General features: G+C 63.2%; 1 protein-coding gene across 1 annotated transcript; it reads right to left on the bottom strand.

Moving 5' to 3' along the window:
* Positions 1-9,007: 9,007 nt before the first annotated feature.
* Positions 9,008-25,108, bottom strand: Laptm5 (lysosomal protein transmembrane 5). Its single transcript, XM_076863074.2, has 8 exons — positions 24,981-25,108; positions 14,960-15,053; positions 14,448-14,524; positions 13,533-13,661; positions 12,867-12,989; positions 11,715-11,810; positions 10,503-10,595; positions 9,008-9,411 (listed from the first exon to the last, which is right to left on the bottom strand). Exons 1-8 carry the CDS (start codon positions 25,065-25,067, stop codon positions 9,322-9,324), a joined length of 789 nt encoding a protein of 262 aa, XP_076719189.2. The 5' UTR covers positions 25,068-25,108; the 3' UTR covers positions 9,008-9,321.
* Between the last annotated feature and the right edge of the window lie 44 nt (positions 25,109-25,152).

The following is a 25,152-nucleotide window of genomic DNA, read 5'->3' as shown; positions in this document are numbered from 1 at the left end:
GGCACAGCTTCCGGAGGAGGAGATCAAGCCTCCTGCTGTTTGGGGTGTGGTCTGAGCGTCCCCAAAGGTTCATGAGGCATTCCATCTCCTCCAGCTGCGGAGTTTTGAGGATGGGCCTTGGGTGGTGATGGGCATTAGACATGGTCATCAGGTGGAGCCCACGGTTGATCCTGTGGCTGTGTAAGAGGAGGGGGACAGGGGACCAGGCACACACACCATTCTCACCGTGTGACGTCTTGCATGGCTATAGGACACAGCCAGCAAGTCCTTTGACAGACATGCCCCCCTTGATATCTAGAACTATGAGTTCAATAAACCTTTTTTCTTTATAAAGTAACTTAGCCTCAGACATCTCATGGTAGTATCAAAAAATGAGCTAATGCAGAGATTGTAAATACAGGGACATACCCAGGAATGGTCCCTCGTCTTGCATCCAGATCCTCTAGTTGATGGGATGGAGCAGAAAGAACACAGGCATGGCCACCTGAAAGACCCAGTTCAGAAAGACCCGTCTGCCGACTGGCTGTGTGACCTGGAGCTGGCAACACCCTCTCCGAGCCTCAGCTTGTCATGGTGCAGTGGGAACAGGACCAGGAGAGGAAGCAACAAGAGGACAGGAGCTGGAGACAGGGTCAAGGGCTGCCCTCTTCCCAGGGAACAGAACCGAGACCCTGGGGTCCTGAGCACTCACTCTGAAAGTTGTTCCCAGCAAAGGGAAAAGCAGATAGTGGTTGGAAATGACTGCCAGGTGCAGCCAGTGGCTCTCACAACCCTTAGCAGTAACAGTGACCGTCTGTCCACACTTGTCACTCACGCTGTCCCTCCGTCTCCTTTGTTTCCCCAACAAACCTGTGAGGTCCACACACAGGGCAGAGTCTGTTAGCCTGTTTGTCAAATGGGAAACTGAGGCCCAGAGAAGCCAGCTGGGTAGCCGAAGCCGCCCAGCCAGTTTGGGAGCGGTCCCAGCTGACAGCCCAGGCTGGCTCCCCTTGGGCCCATGTTAGAGGAAACGGATGTTGGAAGCTTTCCCTGCCCTTTCCTGCTCCCCAACCCGAGAGCCAGCAGCAGCCACTGCGGCCCTTCCCCTCTCTCCAAGTTGACATTGACCTCTTCTGTTCTCCAGAAGGGCTGCAGGAGCTCCAGAGATCACCGTATGGTGTGTATCCCTTTCCCAGATTGAGTCGCAGCGTGTCACCTGCCTCCCCAGGGCTCTTTCCTGCCTCACTCCCCACAGCATCCCGGGGACCCAGCATGGCGCTGCGGCCTTGGGGAACCTCATTAAATGAAGGCAGAAGGAAATCATGATGAACAGCCCCGTTGCCCTGCCGGCCATCAAGGGTCACATCAGGGTCAGCCATGGTGACCCCTGGCAAGGGAGGCACGGCATTATCCCGGGGCCAGGCCCAAGATGGACGAGGGGCACGCGAGCCTGAGTCTCCTGGCCAAAGGCCCCCTCCCAACGAAGGGCCGCGTCCCGGTGCAGGCTGAGCTGGCGGGCGGCAGCTGGCGCCTGAAGCCGCGCTTTCAGCCGGGCTCTGAATGGCAGTTCTGTGAGCTCCCGGAGGAACACAGGCCCCTCTCTGTCGCTGCTCCGCTCATTAGCAGAGCCACAGAAACATGCGGCAGGTAGGCTTGCAGGGACAGCCGGGTTCAAGGGAGGCGGGCGGGGAGGGCGGACCTGGAAGCTGAGCGTGGACATTGAGGAAAGAAAGTCAATATTTGTGTTTGTAAAACTGAAACATTTTTCCCGGGACTCAAAATCGGGAACAGTGTGTCCGCTATGGGCCGGGGGCACGGAGGGGCCTGCTGGAGCCCCCCTCCCGGGGTCTCGGCGGTCCCTCTCCTGCCCCCAGAGTCTCAAGGCCCTCGGTGTGTGCACAAGAGCGAGCGTTTGCGGGCCCGAGAGGCCAGGGCAGTGTGGCCCGGTGGGTAGTGCACAGGACTCCCCAGCCAGGCTCCCGCTGCTCCAGGCTCGGCTCTCGTCCCACCGAGCGAGCCGGGTCATCTCACACCATGTGACAAACGATGGCACCTCCCGTGGCAGCTCCCCTTCGTCGTCACCCACCGTCCGCACGGGCCCACGTGGACCTTGACTGTCCCAGCGGTTTCATGGTTCAGCGGCTCTGGACCAAGCGTCTTGTTGTTGTTGTTGTTAACTTTCCTCTGAGGAGTAATGACCCTGAAATCAGTGGTCGAGGAGAGCTCAGATGTTTACTCCAAAGCACATTTCAATAAGTTCCAGTTAATTCAATCTAACATTTTGTCCACAAAGCTCCAAAGTCACCCTGTGTCCTGCAGGCCACACCTGGGGGGAGCCTGAGAGGTGGGAAAAGCTGGATGGGCTCCCCTGTTCTGTCACATGCCAGCTCTGGTGGCTTCAGGCAAACCCCTCCCTTTCCTGCTCTTGTGTTTCATGCCTGCGAAGCTGGGGTCCCTGTACCAATGTCGCAGGCCAAGAGAAAGCAACGCCCCTGCCGTCACGGCAGTGTTGGCGGTCCTTACGAGGCCTTCCTGTATCAGGAGAGGGCATGCCGCAGTAACAAACAAGTCCCTGGTCACATGGCTTTTTCTGAAGGCAAAGTCCTGCAGGCAGCAGAGGTCTCCCTGCAGGGGCCTCTCCAAAGTAGCCTCCATCTTCCTGTCCCACCATTCCAAGTCCCCTGTCTCCAGCCCCATGGGTGACAGAGAGCAGTGTCCCCTAACCACCTCAGACAAGGAGCACAGGTCACCTGACTCTCCAGATGCCCTGGGGCAGGAGCACTGACAGCGTCACCTGTTCCCCTCCAGATGGGCTTTCACGCTGAGGTCCAGCATGCACCTGCAGTCCTGCATCCGTGGGAGGCTGAGGCAGGAGGCTGGCTTGATCCCAGGAGTTCAAGGCCAGCCTGGCAGGAGAGCAGGGGTTAGCATGCTCCTCAGGCCCCTCCTGATCCCTTTCTCAGGCCGCTGCAGTCCCCGTGCCCACCTCCCTGCACCCCTCCTCCTGTGCTCCAGGAGGGCCGCGCTCTGCAGCCTCTCGGCACGGTCCTTCCTCGACGGACATGTCCCCGTCAGACCTTCCTTAGGGGGACTCAAAGCCCCGCGTCCTGGCGAATCGCCAGCGTCTGTGCACAATAGACGGTGACTCAGGGAGATGCCGCACCTCGACCTCAGACTCCCAAGGACCAGAAAGGGCCCTTAGTGCATTGGAACCCAGCCGCGCATCCTCTTCCCTGGGGTGAGTGGCAGATCCCCGCCCGGTGTTAGGCACCTTCTTGGGCCCCAGGACAACCCACAGGCCTGGGGCAGCTGGGGAGCTTCCCCCGGGAATGGTGTCACCAGGCTCAGGAGACCTGGGTTAGCCCTGGCAACTGCAGGTGACAGCTGGACACCCCGTCCCAGCAGCCCACCTCTGGGGTCAGCACACCAACAGCCGCAGCGGGCACTTCCCATGAGCACAGGAAGCAAGGTGGCTGGGGTCCCATGTCCCCGAAGGCGACCCTCAACCAACAGGAATAGGAGCTGTGCATCCCCTGAGCCCACGTCCCCCCGAACGACTCTGACACTGCACTTGAGGGGTCCTTGGAGAGCCTGGGGAGGGGTGCGCCCCCCCTGCCCACGAGGGACCTCAGACAATCCCCACACCCGATCCCCGTCTCAGGGCTGCTAGGCCGAGGCTTGCTCCGCCTCCTGAGTCCAGGGCAAGGACAGACTGGGGGGCTCCCTGTTGGTGGGCAGGTGGGAAAGAGGGGACCGTGCAGGACCCCGAGGCTGAGCAGAATCCCCTCGTGGTGCCTTTGCACGTCACCCTCCGCTCTGTGCCTCCTTTGTCCCCTCGCACTGTTGACAGCTTCATGAAGGTTTTCCAGAAGAAAAACAGGCCCCAGGCCCCTCTCCACAGCCAGCTGCTCTCTCAGCCCTCGCTGTGTCTGCAGATCTGTTGTCCACCCAGCGTGTTGCCCCTCTTGGCCCGGGACTGGCAGGAGCACACCCCGGTGTACCATGTTCAGTGACCTGACGCTCACGTCCCAGCCCGGAGCCAATTCTCCCTCCTGGGAAGCACCTCCTCTCCTTGAGGACACCTGGACTTCCTGTTCCAAGGCACCTACCTGTTAGCCCAGGGGGCCTGCACCCAGCCCCCAGACAGAGCTTCTGACCCCTGAGAAGAGCCCGTGGACACCTGCAAACAAAGGCCGCTTCATCCTTCAGTTTTAAAACTCTTGCTCTACGCCAACCAAAGCAGCAACCATCAGGGTTGTTGCTGCCACTTGAAGTTTAAGGAGGGAGAAAAAAAACTTCCTCCCAACTGGGAAAAGGTGGGACGTTCATTTTATGTTGCTGTAACAAATGGCCACACACTCAGCACCTCCCATCAGCACCAATGTACTCCCTTCGTCCCCGTGGGCCAGAAGGGCGTCCTGTGGTCACCAAGCCAGGCACTCTGGTCAGTGTCTCACAGAGCTGGACTCAGGTGTCAGTTGGTCAGGGTCAGGCTGAAGTGGGGATTGCAGAATTCAGCTCCTTGCAAGTTGTAGCATTCAGCCCCCCACCACCACCCCCCCATCTCTTCCTGGCTGCAGACTAAGGGCTGCAAGGAACGAGGCTCCTTGTGAGGAGACCCCTCCTGGCCCCTCCCATGCTCTGAATCTCCCCCTGCCCAGTTCAGGAAAAGCCAGGTCCATTTGGAGGGAATCACCTGATTTGGTCAGGCCCACTCAGGCTAATCCCCCCTCTCAAAGTCAACCGTGCCACGTTGTGTAATGTAAGCCTAAGAGCAATGTCTCGTCACCCACACTCAAGGGGAGTGGGACATTTCAGGGCACGGGCCATCCGGGGCCACCAGAATTCCTCCCGCGCATCCTCCGTCTGGATACTGGATTAGAGGGTGGGCGGCGAGGACAAGGAGACGGCGTCTTTCAGTTTGGGCAGAGCTGCTGCAGTGGGAGGGTGCATCAGAGACGGCGGAGGCCACTCTTGCCTCTGTCCCACGGCTTTGGAGTCGCCTTCCTGGGCGCCATCTCAGCCGTGCAGAGTGCTGGGGGACCCTCAGAGTCCGCAGCCTGGGAGCAGCACTGACCCAGCAGGCGTGGGTCACTAGGAAACGCTGTCCCCCTGAGGTCTCCACAGGGGCCCCGCCAGGGCACACCCCAAGTCCACAGCCCCGTCCTCGCCACTGTCCCACCTGAGGGGCCCTGGACGCTTGGCTTTCCCCCACCTCAGGCTGGAATTAAGTCATCACCTGGGTCTTAAGTTATCGCAGGTGACCGCCTCTGTCTAGGCTGTGTCCCTGCCCGTTGGGACACTTGGTGGCTGATGAGGGAAGCGCCTCCTGGATCCTGAGAGCAGGGCTGGCGTGTGAACCCTGAGCCGTCCAGGCCAGCAGCAGGACAGGGGACCCAGAGCCGCTCTCGCGCCCAGGCGGAGGCTGTGCTGCCATGAGACCCAAGGCGAACCCAAGGGCGTGTCCTCCCGGCTGCCTGTAATCTGCCCTTGTTGACACTTAACATGAATCCACTGAATGGGGGACATGGCCAGGGGCGCGACTGGACATCCGTCTTTGGCCTCTCCAAGATTCAGAGAGACAAAGAAGACAGCAGCCTCCCCACCGCAGTCCCTCCCCTGGCCTCCACCTGCTGACCCCCACCCCAGCTCAGGAACCACCTCCCCAGCAGCTTGGAGGCAGCAGTGTGCCCCGTCCCTGGTGTCCTCGGACCCCTCCGGTCCCCCAGCCCAGCACTGATCAAGACAGCTTGCAGTCGCTCCTGTCCCTTCCTCTTGCCATACCCATGGGGACAAGGACAGGTGGAGCTCTGGTCACCTCTGTGTCCCTGGCATGCCCAGACCCAGGAAGTTTCTGGAAAAGGTGAATGAGCACATGAATGAATGAAGATCCTCTGGAGACCCCGACGCCAAGCCCCGTGGCTGACAGCTGGACTTGGTGGGGGTCGGCAGCTGTGGAGGGAGGTCCCCTGAGGAGCCCAGGTGGGCTTCGGTGGCCACAATCACGTCCATCCTCAGGAGGCTGCTGTGGGGTGCAGCGGGGAGCCAGGTCCTCTGGAGCCCCGAGGGCAGAGGTCAAGACTGGAGGCCAGACTCACTTCTTAGGAAGACCTCTGCTGAGCAGGTGGAGCGCCTGCTGGCGGCCACCGCTGTCCAGAGGGGAGGGCACAGGCTCGAAGGAGCCTGCACCCAGAGGGAGATCCTGCCGTCTCTGAGGTCCCCTGTCGTCCAGGATCCTACTGCCCATGACCTGTGCCTGTGACCTGTGACACCCAGCGGCTCCCGGCGGGCCCTGAGGCCACTCCCACTCGCCAGGGCTCCCCCAGGCCCAGAGCCCAGGGTGGGAGCCAAGTGAGAGCTCGCAAGGTGGAGGGCCCCGGGTGACAGGGGCCAGAGAGGCCCGAGGGACGGACTCAGGTCCTGCTGACAGGTCAGACCCCTGCTGCCCTGGCCCACGAGTCCCAGGCCAGCGCCGTCCACTCCTGGACCTCAAGAGTGAGCCTCGCACGGCGCCCACCACTGAGGCCACTGGGAGGTCAGTGGTCTGAAGGGCCCTTCCTGTCATCACCAGAGCCCCCCAAAAACCTGCGGTTCTGCTCAGCAGCGGGTTTAACCCGGGCCACTCTCTTCCCTCCCCAGACAGCCAGGCCCGCGCCCGCCCCGCCAGCCTGAGGCCCCGCTCTCCTGGGGCCAGCGCCTTTCCGGGCATCCGTCTCAAACAGGCCCTCAGGGGGTCCCTGTCAAAGGGCCCCTGTGTGAGCCTCAAGCGGGGCATTGATAGGGCCCTCGGGGGCCGCCCAGGCGATCGCAGGCCCGCTTGGCTTGGCCAGCGCCTCGGACTTCCCCCAACCCAGCTATTTCCTGCTCCCCGCCGGCCCCCTCCCAGCTGCCTGGCCACAGGACACAATCCCACCATAGAGCCCAGCCTGCCCCCGGGCTCCCGGCCAGCAGTGGGGGTGGGGGAGGACAGGGCAGTCACATCCGGGAGCCCAGGGTCTCCTGGTCCTCAGGACACACAGCCAAAGCCCCTTGGTCCCTTCAACAGGACACAAGGTTGGGGACAAGGCCAATACCCCTCTTCCTGAGACCCCTGCTGGGAATCGCCACTCGTGGGTGCTCCTGGGAGCAGGGGCCTCTCGTGTGGATCTTTAGGAGGCGAAAAGCCTCACAGAGGAGAGAGAGGTCCAGCCTCCCAGCAGCCTCCACCAGGGCAGGGAGGTGCCTTGAGTCTAATCCCTGACAGCTGTGTGGCCTCGGAACGTCCCTCGGTAGCGCTGAGCCTTTTGGAGTCACACTTGGTCAGTTGCTCGGGGATCTGATGGAGCACAGAGGAGGCCCTTGGAGAAAACTACCACCCACCATCCGAGGAGAGCTGGGGGCTGGCCACACCTCCCACCCCCACCTCTGCCGCCCTGCACACGCGCCCCAGGCTTCCATCACTTCCTTCCTAAAACGGATCTCCCCCGGGGACTTCCTTGGTCAAAGCCCTGCAAAGACGCCCCCATGCCAGGACTGGCTCCTTGACATGTTCCTGGGCATGACATTCAAGGCTGTTGTGGTGTCCTGTGATGTGGGCACAGGTCGGAGCTCACACGGTCCCTCCTCTCTGAGGGGAAGGCAAGAGAGGGAGGAAGACACAGCAGAAATGTTTCACTCTTGGATCCAGCCATGCCTGAAGTCCAAATTCCTGGACTTGTCATGTATGGTGAGAGCCAGGAAGCATCATGGCCATCTTTGGGCATCACCTTCTGGGGGTCATGCACTTGGTTCTCTAAGGTCTCTGTGGCTTACAAACATCTTCTCCTGTGAGTTCTCTTTTAGGATGCAGTTAGCGGGGGAGCTTGAGCCCTCCCTGCCCCCCCTCCCTCCACACTGGCAGCCCCACGGAGCGGCCCTGCAGGAGGTCCTGCAGATCCCGTGTCCCCTGGTCCTCAGGACACACAGCCCTGTGGTAGCCGCCGCCTACGACAGTTTGGCTTCCTGCTGCCCGCTCTCCCTTGGGCCTGGGAGCCTTCCCAGGAGGCTGCTCTGGCCCTCAGGAGCCCGAGACTCAGACTTTCCATGCGTGGTGTCCACACTGGGCCGTCACAGTGACTAATGGATCCGTCCCCTGCACAGTCTGTCACTGGAGACAAGCCACCCCCAGGACAGGCCCTGGTCTCCAGAGGGTGCTCTGCGGGGCGTGGAGCCCCCACCTGACCTGGAGACATGGGGCTCTCACCTGGTCAGTGATTCGGAGCTGGGTCCTGGCACTCAGTGGGCTGTGGCCACTCAGTGGACTAGGTGTGCCCTCCCACACCTCCTGCCAGGAGCCACAGGGGCAGGGCGGAGCTTCTGGCTGCTCTAGTGAAACCTCTTGGGAGTCACAGCTGAGCCATGGCACACGGGGTGGCCGCGGCCTCTTCAGTGTCTCCAGTGTGGGGCAGCTCCCGGGGAACCTCCCACTGCCACCACAGAATGTCCGGGCCCTCAAGGGTTTGCCCGCCCCCCCCAAGTTCAGCAGGTGTATGTGACAACTTCAGGGCTGTATTCTGCAAGATCACAGGACCCTGGATGGGATCAGCCTGGCAGCCGGACAGCTGGACTGTGGTCGAGGTGACCCTTGCTTGGAATCCACTGCCATGTGACCAGGCTGGGCCCAGGGACCCCAGGGGCGATGTGACCATGCTGGGCCCAGGGACCCCAGGGGCCAGCGTCTGACTGCGGGTAGTGACGACTCCAGCAAGAGAGTCGCGGGGGTTCTCATCTGAATTAACGAGCATTCACCGCCTGGGGGACTACACTGGCCAGAGTGGGCCGCCGACCTTGGGTCAGTTTGGACTGAGTGACCTGATCGAACTTGATCACTGTTTGTTCTGTCTATCACGACTTTGAGTGACAGCTGGGCTGCTGCTTGATGGTCTCAGCAAACTGTGTGAAGAAACTGATTTTACAGAGAGGGGGGAAGACGGGGTCTCATGGAGATGGTCACAGACCCGTCCTATAAATGACCACCCTTTACGCACCCACGCAAGGGACTGTGGTTTGACCAATTTATTCTGTTGACCTGACTGCTGTGCTTGTGTCTGACAGCTGCTGGGCTGGGCTGACGGAGCGGCTAGTTGTTTAACCAAGCGTCGTCTGAAATGGCTCCTTGCTGGTGGACGGGAGCAGAGCTGTGGGCTCGATTGGCAGCCTTCAGCCTGACCCAAGGGAGAGTGCCTGGGGCCCGCAGGGGGAGCAGGCCAGCGAGGGGACACAGCGGTTGTCCTGAAGTCGGCCGGTGGTCCACCAGGGCCACCAAAGCAAAGCAGCAGATTAGGAGGCAGCTGGGCCCAGATCAGGGCTGGGGCCTGGCCAGGGTCACACCTCTGAGTACGGGGGCGGCGCGGGGTCCCCCTCAGGAGACTTGGAAGGCAGAGACAGGGCTTCCTCGTAGGTCGGCAGGACCACCTGGGAGGGACAGAGAGAAGGGGGGTGACTGTGGTCAGGAAGGACCACGATTCCACCGCAGGGGAGGGACCCCAACCCCCACCTCTGGCAAACGACGCTGCTCATCCCCTTCCCAGCGCGTCTCGGCGCTCACCCTGCGCTAGACACTGCCTGCCTGGGATGGGGTCTCTGTCCCCACAGTGGATACACTTGTTGCCCATTTGGCCTCGAGTTCCCCATGTTTTGATGACAAAGCGCCATTTTCCTCAAGGAAACATTCTTAGTCCCTTCATTTTCCAAAGAACTGGACCATCCTCCAGATCCAGGGGGTGGGTCTGTGGCCTGGGGGTGCTTGGCCAAAGTAGAATGCCATCCCCCTGGCTATGGCCATTGGTTTGGAGAAAAGCATGTGACCTAAACTGGTCCAATCAGATACACTCCTCTTTCTGTTGGACTACCAAGAAGGAGGGATGTAGGCCTATGGGTTCTGGCAGCCACTTTGCCACCACAAGGGAAACGCTGCCTGGAAACAAAGCCAGCACTGAGGAAAGCGGAGTCAAACGATGGAGGATCCTGGCGTCGGGACCAGGCCTGGGCCAGACCCACGGTGGACTTCTCAGTCCTTTGATCTGGAAAGTTCCCTTTTTCACTGAAGTCAGATTGGGTTAGGTTTCTGCCATTTGCCACCAAGCTTGTCTTTATCAGTAGGATCCCGCTGAACATGAGGAGCGTGCCCATGGCGGCTCCTCACCCGGCTGCTCCTGAGCACGCTCGGTCCCCCACTGAAGCCCCTTCCCAGCTCCCTGTACCCTTCAAGCAGGGCAGACTGGGCCAGGGTTCCCCGAGAAGGGCCTGCTGCTCTCTCTGGCCACACCCGCTTCCAGGACAGGAATCTGGGTCTTCTCTGCACCCCAAGTTTGGATACGAAGCCAGGAGAGAGACCACCGGTGCTCGGGGGCAGCAGACTCCTATGCAGACCTTCAGAACTGAGAGCTGCAGGACCTCCTGGCCCAGCCTTTCTTCAACTGCAGAAACTGAGGCCCAGAGAGGGAAGGTACTGGCCCCGAACGGCACAGTGAGAGAGCGGCAGAGCCCCCCTCGGCCCAGCTCACCTTTGGGAGCATCTTGGAGGCGCCCCTCTCCTCGGCCGAGTTCACGGACTTCAGGAGTCTGTAGCATCTCCACACGCACTGCAGCATGCAGACCTGGGCAGGAGCAGGGTCAGGCTGCGCTCCCCGACCCTCCTGCCCAACCCAGAAGGCAATGGCCGCTGCCGCCACCCAGCAAGGGGCCTGGCAGGGGGGGCCCTCCAGCCGCACTGGCGATGGCCCTGCAGGCCCTGAGCACCCGGGCAGGGAGCTCACTCCCCAGAGGGCCAGCCCAGCTCCAGGGAGAGCCGTTAGGAAGCAGCCATCCTGCGCCCGTCCTCGGAGACCCAGAAGAGAGGGAGGGGTGCGGACGGATCCAGCGGCTGAGCGGGCCCCAGCGTCCTCTCAGCCGTGGGAGGAAGGACCAGGAAGGGTTTGGGGTGGACATGCTGGGCCACAAGAGACCCCAGACGGCTCCACGGAAGAGCACCAGCCCGCCACCTGGCAGGTCCCTTGGTGGGACTCGGACGGCACAGAAATAAAGAGAGATGATGAAGAGTGAGAGCAGGACGCGGCAGGGCCAGGGAGCTCCGCAGGCCGCCAGCAGCCACCCAGGAACCAGGGGGCGAGAAGGAGCCCCAAGCCCATTCTGAAGAAGAGAGGGTCTCCAGTGGGGCACACGGTGTCGCTCCCCACTCGGCTCCACCAAGAAGCCACTCATGCCCCTCTCCTGTTTGCCTGCCACTGGGAAGCCACTGTCCCCTCCCAGAGAGAATGTGCAAAGGAGTGCAGTTCCCTTTGGGGGGAGCTAGACTCTGCCGCGGGCCTGTTGCCCCTGAGGAGACCCTTCCCCTCCTTCTTTCTCCTCACCAAACCTCTACTCATATGACCCCAGGTCCCGTCTGCACGGTGACTTCTGACGCACTTAGCACTGTGCTGTGGGTCAAGCAGGACACAGACGTCCCCACTGCGGATGAGACCCCCCAGAGAGCCACGACCTGCTGAAGACCCGCCTCGGCTCCAGGCAAGTCTGTCCCAGCCTGATCCCAGACAGTGGCTGGAGCAGAGCGCTCTGGGCCGCACCATCAGGCCCTGACATCTGACACAGGTGGCCCCTGCAGACGTCCAGAGGGACGTCCCCGAGGATGCCAAGTGGGCCAGAGGGCTAGATAAAGCAGGGAGGGTGGGGACGGGCCCCCGGGACGCCTCAGCCGAGCCTCAGACCCCGCCGCTCACCTTCAGGACCAGGACGAGGACGAAGGCGACGGAGAAGATGAGCATCGTGCTGATGAACTGGCTGTGGGCCAAGCCCTCCTGGCTCGGGAAGTAGTTCTGCAACAGAGTCGGGGTCCCCTCAGCGCCTCAGGTCCTCAGGGGCTCCCGCAGGAACCGTCTGGGCGGGACAGGGAGGCCCGCGCCCTCTGGGTCTGCCTCGCCCCGAGGAGCGGGGCGGCGGGCACACCCCGAGGATGCCAAGTGGCCAGGGGCAGAAGAGGAGGGAGGGCAAGGACGGCCAGCCGGGGGCACCGGGGCCCGCTCGACGGCCTCGGCTGAGTGGGGGCCGGCGAACCTAGGAGCAGGTGCGGCTGCAGCTCTGGTGCCTTCCCGGCCGGGCAGGCCACCCTGTGCCCTCCGGGCGGGCAGGAGCCACCTGGCCCTTGGTGCTCCTAGCTTGTGACCGACTGGCGCGGGGGTCTGGCGCTGGGGAGACGCCTCGGGCGGGATCTGCCCTCACGCTCTGGCGCTCCGTCCTCTGCCCTGGTGTGCGGGCTGGACTTGGTGACTCGCTTCTAATGAGCAGAATGTGGCAGAAGTGGCGGTCCCACAACTGACACAGGCACGAAAGGCGTGGCCACTTCCCGCTGCTCTCCTGCCAGGCCGCGGTGGAGGGGAACCAGCAGCCGTGCCACCCGGGCACGCAGCAGCCTAGCAAGACCCCCAGCTGGGGACCGGCAGAGCGCCGGTGGCCATGAGGAGCCCTCTCGGGGTCCACACAGCCCAGCCACAGCCTGCTGCACCCCCGAGGGGCCCTGGGTCGAGGGGAAATGGTAAGTGCTTTAGACGGGGACGTCTGGGGACCATTTCAGGTGACAGTAAGAAAAAGGAAGAGGAAAACTAGTGTCGCTTCTGTGGTGCCACTAACAACCCAGGCCTCCCTCTGGGAGCAGCAGGGCCGCTCCCGTGGCCACACGGTTGCCTGGCTCCTGTCCTTCCTGGAACCTGCTTCTCGCACTTTGTCCAAGTTTTTTCCTGAGTGGGCTCCCTCAGTGAATCACACGCGAGAACCTTCCTCCCAGGAAGCCCAAGCATGGAGGCACAGAGAGGCCAAGTGAGTTGCCCCAGGCCACACAGCCAGGGAGCCGGCATGGACCTCTGCCCCAGACTCACCATGTGGTTCATGGACTTGAAGTTGAGATAGGTGGGCACTTCCATATAGGAGCTGCAGAGGGTCAGGATGCTCAGGCAGAAGTCCAGCAGCTGCAGGGTCATCAGAGGGACCTTCGAGGGGCCCTTGGGAGGAAGAATGGAGACCAGCCAGCAGAGGCCAGATCATTGCGGGGATCTGCCTCGGTAGGAGAGGCCAGTGACCCTCCAGTCCCCAGGGAACCCAGGGAAAGGCCCCGTGGTCACAGCCAGGGCTGGTGGCAGACCCGGAACTATAGAGGGCTCTCTCAGCTGCAGACCAGGGCCCCTCCGTGACAGGGACCCCCGGCCTCTTCCAGAGCCATAATCAAGGACAGTGTGACCAGTGACCTCAGCAGGACCAAGTCTGGCCCCAGCCATGGCCGCGTTCCTGTGTCACTCACTGGTCACCGTCCCCTCCTTCTCTGACTTGGTCCCAAAGGAGGGACAGCTGGGACTGGGGCTGAGAAGGACACGTGCCTCCTCCTGGTGCAGACCCAACGCCGCGCACTGGCTTCCCCCAGGCTTCAGCTCCAGAGAGAGCCCGGGGCCACGGCGCCAGGGGTTGGGGACTTGCTCAGTGACACCAGCAGGAAGGGGCTCCTGCCCTGGCCAGCCCGGCCTTCTGCCTCTGGGTGGGCGGGCACTCACCCCCTGGGGCCGCGAGGAGAGCCTGAGGTAGGCGGGCAGCTCGATGTAGGAGCCCAGCAGGGTGAGCAGGCACAGCAGGAAGTCCATGACTTGCAGGGACAGGAAGGGCAGCAGGTACTTCTCCCGGCTCTGGAAGGCAGACCCCGCGCTGTCAGGTGGCCCCACAGCTGATGTCCCCATGCGCCCTTTCCTCCCCGGATGATTCCCGCCACTCTGCCCCCGCGCTGGGCAGATGCAGCTGGGAACAAAGTCACAACCGGAGTGGTTTCCTGGAGTCTCACGTGGGTCTCAAACGGCCTGGGAGGCGACCAAGACCCCCGACTCGCACCTGCCTGCAGGGATTTGGTTCTTGCCACCCCGTGCGGCAAGGAGGGCCCTGGAGCCGGGGTTGCGAGAGGGAGCAGGTCCGTGAGGGTGGATAGCAGCGTCTCAGGCAGGGCCCTGGCCCCCTCTGCTTGTCCCAGGGCCCAGCCCCCCGCCTGCACAGGACGGGCCCTCTTCCCGGGGACACGGTGGCCAGATGGGCTTCCCGCTTCTCCGGGGCCAGGGGACCGGGGCGGGTCCTCTTGTGCAGGAGGTTGGTCTGCCTCCGTCCGCCCCGCAACCTCGCCAGGGCCTGGGAGCCCCTCTCTCCACCCTGGCCGCAGGGTCGCTCCTGCTCCCCACAACTCAAGCCACCCTCCTCTCCTCTGCCCACCCTGGCAGCTCAGCCAGATGTGGGCCAGTGGGCAGTTCTACCCCAGCGCTGGGTCAGCACAGCAGCCAGGCACCCGACCCCCCAGGGTGAGGCCGGGCGCTCCTGAGGCGCCCCCACCCACTGGGCAGCCGGCTGCAGGGCCCAGCAGAGGTGCAGGGCGGGCAACGGGACTCCTGGCGCCCACCCGCCCTCCCTGCCTCCCTCCCACCGCCCCTCACCTTGACCACGCCCAGCAGCAGGCTCAGGCTGATGAGGAAGAGCAGGCCGATGAGCAGGAAGCTGGACACCAGGTCGGCTGCAAGGCGAGGGCCGTGAGGCCAGTGAGGGCACCCGCCCAAGGACGGGGCACACAGAGCCAGGACCGTGCAGCCAGGGCGGGCCGGGGGCTGCCGGGGTCGCCTTTAGTCGGGAGAGGCCCTTGCAGATGTCCCTGAAGAGGGACTCTGAGTGACAGAGGGAGCCACGAGCTGGGGTGCAGGGTGGGTCGGGGTGTGGGGTGGCCGGGAGATGAGCCCCAGGGAGCACCCCCCCAGGCCTGAGGCGCCGGCCGCTGCAGGGAGCTCTACGCGCCCTGCGCCCCTCACTCGGCGGCCACAGGAGGGCATCCCTGAGGCAGGTGGAGTGGCAGGGCTCCGGGGAGGGGTTTGGCAAGGTCATCCCAGAGGGTGTGGCAGGACCCAGACCCCTCCCGCCTGCCCCTGGCCAGTCCCCCTCCCCGTCCTGGACCTACCGATCCTGAGGTACACGGTCCTGGAGAACCTGCAGGAGGCCTTGCCGCGGGCCACCTCCACGGTGTGCTCCACGAACAACAGGACACTCATGATCTGGGGCAGAAGAGAGGGCAGTGGGCCGGCTGGCCTGTGGCATCTGTTGAATGAGACCCCGTCCCCTCAGGGACCTTGCTAAGAATGGTGGAGAAGGGGCCCAGCCGATGGCCGAGTGCCGGGTGGCCCTGCCAGCAGCTGAATGGAGCCCAGCCACAAAACTGAAATCTGGAAGCCCATGCAGGGGTCCTGCGCACACAACCTCCACTATAGCCCAGGGGCCTCACAACAGTCCCTGTGTCCGTGTCCTGGCACCCCCCCACACACACACACACACAAGCACACAATTCTCCAGGAGCAATCTGCCCACGCTGAGAACAAGATTATCCCCTCCATTGTAATGGGTGCTCTACCTCTATTAATATAGCCTAAGATCACACTGACTTTCTAGTGTCCCTGCACCGGCAACGCATGCTCAGCCAACAGCAACCAGACAGCCACCATCTGTTTCCCCCTGCTGACTGTGCGGTTTTTTTAGCTCAGACACAGATCTCGATTTGTCTTCCTGCCACAGTACACCCTCTCAGGGGGTCGGAAAGACAGCACAGAAGGGTGACAATGAGTCGATCCTAAGCCAGACTGAGAAAGTCACTGTGTGACCTTGGGCAGGTCACTTCCCCTCACAGAACTCTCTCATCTGCAAAGCAAGCCTGGCCGGCTCAGGGAGGCTCCACCACCGCGCGGCGTTTGCGGAGCACTGAGCTGGGGCCTGCCAGGTCCGCGGGCCGCGGGGCTGGCTCCAGGGGCTGCTCTACCTGGCGCAGCAGGAACCAGGGGGGCAGGGTCCTGTCGGGAGGCCCAGGGCAGCCCCGAGTGGACGGCAGGTGCATGGTGGCGGGCACCTGCAGGAGAGCCAGGGGAGGACAGAGCCCGTCCCCTCCTCCTGGTCTCACTGATGGTGAGGGAAAGGGAGAGGAGCCGACGGGAGTCCTGCAGGTCTGAGGGGGCGAGCGCCGTCCCGGGGTGGACCCCAGGCTGGCCCCCAGTGACCGGGGAGGCCCAGAAGCCCCAGGCCTAGATTTCCAAGGCCACGGCCCTGGCCCTCCCCTGGAGCCCTTGGGGTCTACTGGACACAGCCCGCTCCCCTGAGCTCGGGCAGCGGGGCCAGGCCTGAGGCAGGAACCGGCTTCTCTCCTCCCACGACATCCACCAGACAGCAGCGGCCCCGGCTCCTAGCATCCGAGATGCCTGCGTGGGAGGCCCTGGGCCCAGCCCAGCCTCTGCTCCTGAGAAGCCACCAAGGCCAGGCCTCAGCTCTCACCAGGGAGTGGGAGGGTCCCGCCAGGTCCCCCGGGGTCACTGCCAGGTCAACAGCAGGTGCAGCAGGCGGGCACGGCGGGCAGCGCCATCCTGTACATGGGCACCCATGCACTCCCTGTAAGCTCTCTGAGCACCGAGCACCCTCAGCTCCATCTGCCCATCCCGGCCTGCAGATGTCACAGTCTCAGAGGACCCAGGGGTGACGAGTGTTCTAAGAGCCACAACAGGGACACCCGGGGGCTTAGGGTCCCTGATGAGGGACAGATCACTGCTACTTGGACGGCTCAGAGACAGTTCCACCCTCTTTGCTCAACCCTTGAGCAAGGCTCTGAGGGAGAGTACGGGGTTTCCAAACGAGAAGACAAGAAAGCATTCCAGGAAATGGAGCAGCATGTGCAAAGGCCCAGGGGCCAGGCAGTATGGACGCTTGGATCCTTCCAGGAAAGATGTCTCTTACCTGAGAGGGGGATATTCCCAGGGGGGAAGTGAGGCCCAGAGAGAAACAGTGACCAGCCAAGGTCACACAGCAAGGCCTGCTGAGTCAGAATGAGCTTAGCCCTCCTGACTCCAAATCCGGGCTCAGGCTGCTGTCCCCACCTGGCCGGCTCCCCTTCTCTCTCCACTCCCTGTTCCGCTTTCCGCCTCTTCCCTCTGTTCTCCGCGTTTCAGTTCCCATTCCCTAAGCCCAGCAGGGGGAAGTGGCCAGGAGGCAGGAGATCCGTTTCTCTTCCTGGTGTCTCCAGGAGACCCCCAGCTTGAGCCCAAAGAAGAGGCTGTGGGAGGAGGGGCCGAGTGGAGAGGCCAAGGGCCCCTGGGGAGGTGCTGGTGGGTGGCTGGGATGTGGCCTGCTGGGGTGGCAGTGGCTGCAGTGATGCTGCTGGAGTTGGTGTGGCCACTGGTGGCCATCGTGGGACACTGGGAATGTTTGGTGGCAACGGGGACACTGGCTGTGGCAGTGGTGGCAGTGAGGTAGTAGCGCCTGTGGACATCCTGGGGGGCAGTAGGCAGCCACAGGTCAGTGGGGTGATGGGATGGTGTGATGACACCTTGCAGGTCGGGTGCTGGGGTTCGAGGGCCAGCTCCCCCCGCGGAGGACGGGCCGCTGTGCTGGTCCGGCCCGGGCCCCACCCCACCCTGTCACAGGAGGCGCCAGAGACCCTGCGCCTGGTGGGGGCCAAAACTTGCAGAGAAAGGCCCCAGCCGGCAGGGGACGCTCGCCCTGTGCCACCGGTAGGGGACGCTCCCGCAGCTGCCCTGCAAGGAGCTTCGCAGGAGACCGCAGACTCCGCCTGCACAGGGCTCGGCTCCGCCCACCTGCCGAGGGCACAGCCTGCCCAGGGCGCCCAGGGCCGCGCCCCTGTGCCCAGCGCCCCCTCCGCACTCCGCCAGCGCCCGGGGTCCGGGTCCGGGTCCGCACAGGGCGGGCCTCAGCCTCCGGGGCTGCTGCACACTTGGGCCCCTGGGTGGGGACCGTGGCCCTCCCCACGGCCAGCAGCTGCCCACCCTGCTCTGTTTGGAGGGGGATGCAGGAGCCAGGTGCGTGGGGGCTGGGGCCCCTCCGGGCCCTGCTTCCTGTGGCAGCTCATGGGGCGGAGGGGCGGAGGGGCGGAGGGGCGGAGGCGTCCCCCCAGAGCTCTATCTCCCCAGCCCCCCTCCAGCCACCCAGATACCATGGCGCTGCCCCGTCCAGGGCGTCACACCAACGACAGCTCAGCCAGAGGCCCCGGTGCCCCAGGACCTTGCCCTCCCCTCTGCAGCCTCCTCACCAGGCCCACCCTCCTGAGACGGACTGGCCCCTGCTACAGACCCCAGGGCTCCTGCCTCGGCGAGAACCCCAAGGCAGCCACAGATGCCCGTGTGGCCCTCGCCAAGTCACTCTGCTGCTCCAGGCCTCGGTTTCGCCACCTTCGCCACCTTGGAGAGTGGTGATGAGGGGCACATGAGGTGACATCTGTCTGCCAACACAGACAGTGATTCAGAAAGATGGCTACAGCCACCAGACCAGGCCCTGGGGACCAGCCAGCCCCATGTGTCAGAGTCCCAAACAGTCCCAAGCCACCCCCACCCGCGAGTCAGGCTGGTTCCCACCGTGACACAGGGCAGCAGCGGGAACCGCCAGGGCGCAGAGCGGGACTCGCAGCCTGAGGCTGGCAGAGCCCAGAGCCGGGGTTCACGGGCCGCGCCTGGGTGGAGGGTGGGCAGGCTGGCAGTGCCCGGGAGGAGCCTGGGCCCGGGGCCACCCTGTGCCACTTCTCAGAGTTCTGAGGCGTGCGCACCTCAGAGAGTTTTTCAAGGTAGCATCTGGGGTGTCTACGCACTTGCCCAGGAAATGATTCACTGCTTACAAAAATGAGAAAATAAACCAGATCGGCTGGACCTACCAGGTGCCTGGCCCCAGTGGTTGGGAGACGGATCAAGCCAAGCCTTAGATGAGACTCGGATCAGAGCACAGGACACACAGGGACCCAGCATGCAGGGCTCGGGAACCAGGAGAGCTCAGGGTCTGAGCAGGGGCCCACAGAAGGCCCCCCCAGCGGAAGCCAGTCTCACGGATCTCCCCAGGCACAACGGAGGGGCCTTCCAGGCGGAGGCCAGAGTGTGGGGAGCATCCGGGAAACTGAGAGACGTGTGCACAGCAGGTCCTTGGCGGTGTGGCTGGGAGTGTGGGGGTGGCGGGGGGACACGGGGTAAGGACTCGGGCTGGCACGAGCACTCCAGGAGGACCCAGGGCTGGTGCAAAGGCCCTGAGGGCAGCAGAGCACAGGCTGGATGAGCTTGGACAGGCCAGAGGCCAACCACACGGGCACAGGAAACGGCCAGCTCCAGCCCCCGCCCTGCCCCGCGCAGCAAGGCCGCCTGCCCGAGGGCGGTTCCTCACATCTTCCTCCATGGGCAGCCATTTGGGTGCTCAGAGATAGTTTCCAGCCTGGGCCCAAAGCCTCCCCTCCCTGAAAGTCCACCCCACAAACAGTCGCCTAAAACCATCGCTTCCCTATTTACCTTCAGAGAAAAGACCCGCGGTCACGGCAAGAACCATATCCAGACCACCCGAGCGGCGGCTGGACACCAGGCCCTGGACTCGCGCCCTCCTCCCGCCGTGGCTGTTTCTGCTGAAATTCTCACTTTCCCCCACTTTGCAGGTGGAATTGAACCCCAGCCTTTCTGTGTGGTCTCTGTGTTTTAAGAACAAGACTCCCCCTGGGTGTGACAGGGGACCCTGCCCCACTGCGGCTGAGCAGACTGCCCCTCCCCTGTCTCCCTCCAGAAGAAGACCCCTGGGTTCTTGTTCTTTATCTACCATTAGCTGAGAAGTTGTTGGGCCTCCCTGAACCTCTGTTTCCTCTTCTATAAAATGGAGGCTGGTGGCGGGTGTCATGTCTATGCTGACATGTAGGACACCAGGGGAGGAACGTGAGCCTGAGCAGACCTGGGCCCTGTCCTGAGCAGCCTGAGCAGGCTGAGGCTGCGCAAGTGCTTCCTGCCCCCCGAGGTGTCTGCACCCGCTGGCTCAGGCAGCATGAGCTCAGAGCCAGGCCCTGGTTCTGGGTGGCTGCTCTAGGCTCAAAATAAAAGCCTCATTTCCTGGGGAGCTCAGAACTGGGCGGAGAGAGAGAAGCCTCCTTGGGGACCAGCCCTGCCCTCCAGCTGCGGGCCACCTCAGTGGGCCCAGCGCCTCCACCTGGGGGGCACCTTGGGCTGATGCCTCTCCAGCTGTGCCCCCCTGACAGCAGTAAGGTGACCCCTAACCCCGGGGCCACCACCCTCCTCCCATTCCCAGACTCCCCTTCCCTCTGACCTTGGGACTGAGAACCATGAAGTGGGGAGAGGGCAGGGCCTAGCCTGGGTCTGGCCTGTCCTAGCCAGAGTCACACAGGTAAGTGACCATCTTCACTGGGCCCCAGGCCTAGTGCAGCAGACCCCGCTGCATTGGGGTCACCCCCTGGAGGGTCGGAGGTGGGGGCTCCAGAGATGGGTGCAAACTCAGCTGTGTCCCTGGGGAGAGACCTCCCCCACCCGCCCCCCCCACGGGCTCAGAGCTGTGAAGGCCAAAAACAAGGCCTCGGGGTCCAGCCCAGCGGCACCAGGCGTGAAGCTGGCAGACCCCAACGGCCCCACGCTGGGACCCCAGCCAGCAGGTGGGCCGAGTTTGAGGCCTCAGGGAGAAGAGCTGTCAGAGGGGAGCGGCCCCCAGTCGCCTCCCACAGCCCACTCAGGACACGCACCCGCCAGACCCTGCTCCACCTGGGCCGCCTCCGCGCCACACCTGGGAAAGGTCACTGGAGGCAAAAACCACCGGCCTCATTCAGCAGACGAACACCCAGGCCCAGGCAGCCATGGCACCTGCCTGCCAGAGGCCTGGGCCAGTGAGTGACGGAGAGGGCCTTGGCTTTCCAGTCCGAGGTCCCACAGCCCCCAGAGCGGAGCAGAGGGAGGAGCCTGGGAGTTCGAGGACACATGGAGGACTCCAGGGAGGGGCCTGGAGAGGACGGCAAAGAGGAAATGAGCCGGGGAGGCTGGGGAGGGCCCTCCCGACAGCCAGGTCCCTGCCACAGGAGGGCCAAGGATCTCTTTTGTCCACTCCCTGGCTTGCGGCTCAGGCCACACATGTGTGCAGGCAACAGCGGCCTGGAGCAGGCAACTGGCCCCCACGTCCCCCATGTGGCTGGAGCAAGTCAGGCCCTGCAGGGCCTGTGTCTTCCCCGGTAGAGGAACGACCCTTCCTGCTGGCTGCGAAGCCCAGGCATGAGGGTCAGGGTGTCTCACGCTCCTCCCACACCCGGTGGCTGTCCCTCTGCAGCCAGCCTGGCCGACATCTGGCTCCTCCAGCACCCCACAGCCTCTTGTCCACCAGCAGGCCTCCGTTCAGGCCCTCCCTCCACCCGTGCGCCCTGTCCCGGCCCCCAGGCAAAGCCCTGCTCCTCCCGGGGCCCAGGCCTCCTCCGGAAGTCTTTCCTGGATCCCCACACATCTGCACCCCTCCACCGTCCCTGGCCACTCCACAGCTGTCCTTGGCAGACTGGAACCCTTGAGGGCAGAGGCCAAGAAGGAGCCGGGCCTGTCCCCTGGCCTGTCCCCTGGCCTGGGCGGGTCCCCTGGGGTGGCAGAGCCTTGGACTCCTCTTTAAACCACAGGCTGCTGACTGTTCTTCCCAGTTTAAGAAGCAGCAAAGCAAAGCAGAACGGGCGGACTGCCACCCAGAGTCTAACGTAAACGCCCTGGGTCCCCACCGACACCGACAAAGAAGTCACTAAGGTGAATAACAAGGGGGGAGGACGGGCACCGTGGGGTCCCAGGGGCTGGGCATGGCTTCTGGGCCTCAGCAACTCTCCCCACGCTACAGCATGGAATGGGAGGAGACCGCTGACGGCACTGCCTCGGCCAGGCGGCCAAGGTCACCGTCACACGTCCCCTTGGTGTGAGGCACTGATGGCTCTTCACACCTGTGGTCTCCTCCCCAAAGCACGGTACCCTGGGCCCAGGGTGAGGGAGCCACCAGGCCAGTCCCCGTTGAGACACGTCAAGGAAGTGCCCACCGTGCTCCTCAGAGCCAAGGTCCTCAAGGGCCAGGAGGAACGAGACCCGCCCTGGCCCAGAGGAAGCGGGAGTGTGTGCCAGCTGCGCGCCCCATCCTGGTGGGCCCCTCTGGGGACCCTGGAAGGAAAGGAGGCCAGGAAAAGCCAAGAGGTTGTGGCCGACACCTGGACCCTGGCTGACAACCTGTATCCACTGTGGTCGTCGCTTGGCACAAACCTCTGTACCCTGGGGGACGCTGACAGGAGGGGAACAGGACACAGGGAACTCTCACTATGATTCACCGTTTTTCATCTAAAACTCTGCCAAAATGAAAAGTCGACTTTAAGAGTCCACGCTGCTCGTTGTACCAAATGTGGGAAACTCGGAAGCGCCGGGGAGCGGAGCCAGACCCCGGGCGCCGCGTCCATGGTCAAGTCCGCGCAGGTTCTTCTCACAGCAGGACGGTGCGCTGTTAGGATGGAATTCCAGGTTTGGGGGGGTGGGGTGAGGCCAGGAGAGAGGGACCAGGAAAGTCTCCTCCGGGGTTCGCCTCGTGCCACTGACTTAGGACATGTAGGGTCGATGACAAGCCTGGACTTGAAGAAGGTTCTCTGACTTCTATGTGTGCAAGTTCAGGTGCCCAGAGAATCCTCTAAACAAACCGAAATCTCCCAAGGAAGGCGTCCCCGCTCCCCGCCCCCCAGAAGCCAAGCACTGGCTTTCCCCCCTTGGACACCAGAGAGCCTTCCCGTAATGACACCCCGGGCCTCAGTAAAGCTGTCGCGGGACGTCAATGGCCCAATTTAACCCTCCCCAGAGAGGCCAAGCCACAAATAGCTTGCAACGTCCGCTATCGTCACGCATGGCTGGCTCCAGATGACGACCGACATGGCAATTGGCACACCTGGATGACAGTTTCCCTTTTACCATCCAGATGTTCAAGGTCCTGTCAACGTATCTGCCACCGACGGCTGGGCCACAGGACAGCCCCTGACCCCTGGCCTTTCCCAGAAAGAGAAAGGGACCAAAAAGGTACGTCCCCCTGGAGTCAGCCAAGGACCTCAGCCCAGAACGAAGCTCCTGGGCAGGACGTCCAGCCGGCAGGCTGACCCTCTGTTCTCACGCCTCCTCTGGCCCTGGAACCTTCCATGGCTCCCTGTGGCTCACATTACAGGCATGGCTCTCAAGCGGGAGTGACTGTTCCCCGCGGCTGGGCCCGATCGATGGGGAGGGCAGCATCTCCGTTGGCAGCGGGTCACGCAGTGCACACATTCACCCCTCAGCAAAGAACTCTCCAGGCCCAGCCATCAATAATGCGCCATAGAGAAGGTCCAGATTCGTAGCTTGTCACCACAGCCCTCAGCACCTTCTCGACCCCAAGCCCCAGGCTGGTCTCCACAGAGCCCTGCCCAAGCCCTGCCCCCCACTGTCACACTCACACACACACACGCACCCTGACACGCCAGCTTCTTGTCCGCCCAGGTAGACTCTGCGCCTCCCGCAGTGCCACCACCTCCGAGAGGTGACCCACACATTCTCCAGTCTGTGCGTGGGGACTGGACGCGGCTTGGCCATTTCCGGGTGAGGACCTCAGGGTCGAGAGGACTCCTCAAGAGACGCGCTGCCCTGAGGTCTGCCTCTGCTGAGCCCTTTCCCGGCCACGGCCACCAACAACGAGACCTCAGAAGGCAGACAGAAGAGCCTGCTTCCCGCTTCTCCAAAAGTCAGGAGAGCAGCTGCCGGTGCCCGCAGCCCCCCGCGGTGACAATGAGCAGAAATGAAGAGCAGCCGCCAGGGAACACGGAGCCGGGCCCCCAGGCCGCCGCAGGCCCACCTGCCCACAGGCGCCCCACACGGGCTGTCGGCACCCCGCCAGCACCCCCTCGCCTCTGACTTTCTAAAGAGGAAACAGATCACAGGTGGCCTGAGGCCACACAACCAGGTAGTGGCAGAGCTGGGGAAGGACCCAGGGACCCCCTGCAGGGACACCTCTGCAAACCTCACCGTCCTTCTGAGAATGCTGCAGAGTCTCAGAGACTGAAGGCCCTAAAGACTAGACATGGGGACAGTTGACGTGTCATCTGCCACTCCCAGCTCTTGCATGGGCAGGAGCCGAGCAGGACAACCTCTACCCTCCTCTCAGAACCAAAGGGGCGACCCTGCTGGAGCACCCTTAACCATGAAGCACGCCGCCATGCGGCACCCGGTAGAAATGAGCTCCTTGTCTTCACGGCGACCCTGTTGTTGTTTGCTTATTATTTTCATCCCCATTGGTTAGATGAAGAATGGAATCAGAGAAGGTAAGTAAGTGGGCCAAGACTGCACAGTACAGAAGCAGGGAGGCCAGATGTATACACAGGGGTCTGGCCCGAGGCTGTGTGCTAGCCACTGACCGCACCAGCCCTGAGGGCCAGCTCTTCCCACAGCCCTGGCCACGCTGCCTGCAAGCACAGCTGAAGCAGCCAGGTCTCGGGGTGTGCAGCAGGCCAGCGCGGCTGGCAGATTTAGGCTGGTTTTGAGGAAGTTGTTTCAGGCCGATGAGGGAACTACCAGCCACAGGCCGAGCCCGAGTCACCCTGGCAGGAAGGCGCCGAGTCTGGGGGAGCTGGGTGTGGCCAGAGTCGGGGGAGGGTGTGGATCGGGACAGGACAGAACAGGACCCCAAACTTCAGCCACCCCAGTCAAGAAAGAGCCTTGACTCTGGGGGCTGTGACTTGCCCAGAGTCACACTGAGATGACAAAGACAAAGGCTTCCTGGCGGTCAGCACGCAGCAGCCCCCAGAGAGGAGCCGCCAGTGCCACTCCCGCTGGCCGCACAGTCGCTGAGCCGGCCAACATCTCCCTTTGGTGGCAGAGGCCACGGCTGGGCTGAGCCCTGGGCCGAGAGGGCTTGGCTCCCTCCCATAAGAAGCACGAAGGGGACAGTCCGTGTCCAGCCCGTGTCCAGCCCGTGTCCAGACCCTGGGGCAGCGCAGCCTGTCCAGGCCCAGTGCAAGAATCGGAGTCTCCAGGGTCCCATTTGTCGGGGAGAACTGAGGCCCCGAGCTGGAAGGGATGCCCAGGGTCCAGCAGAGAGGGGGCAGGCAGCAGGTGGCAGGGTTCGGCAGGCGCCACACACACGCACACACCTCGCCCCGGGGACCACACACTCACCACGTGGTAGATGGCCAGGGCGGTGGTGACTACCCGGACATTGAAGCAGCAGCAGGTCTGGCGGATGGGTGCCGCGCGTGGGGCCATGATGCCGCTGTCCCCTCCTCTGAGTCACTGAGGGGGAAGGAGCCCAGCGCCTAGAGCAGGGCAGAAAAGGGGAAGCTGCAGGCTG

Source organism: Callospermophilus lateralis, chromosome 7 (assembly GCF_048772815.1).
Source record: "Callospermophilus lateralis isolate mCalLat2 chromosome 7, mCalLat2.hap1, whole genome shotgun sequence".
In the NCBI taxonomy this organism is placed as follows: Eukaryota; Metazoa; Chordata; class Mammalia; order Rodentia; family Sciuridae; genus Callospermophilus; species Callospermophilus lateralis.
Note: the sequence above shows the minus strand (reverse complement) of the source record. Positions and strands in the feature narration are given on the sequence as shown.

Excerpts from the sequence above, each read along its gene's own strand:
- Laptm5 (XM_076863074.2), bottom strand. The coding sequence starts at position 25,067 with ATGGCCCCACGCGCGGCACCCATCCGCCAGACCTGCTGCTGCTTCAAT. Across the intron at positions 14,525-14,959 it reads GACCGTGTACCTCAGGATCG|CCGACCTGGTGTCCAGCTTC; the intron begins GTAGGTCCAGGA and ends CTCGCCTTGCAG. Across the intron at positions 9,412-10,502 it reads CCTCCAAGATGCTCCCAAAG|GTGGTCCTGCCGACCTACGA; the intron begins GTGAGCTGGGCC and ends TGTCCCTCCCAG.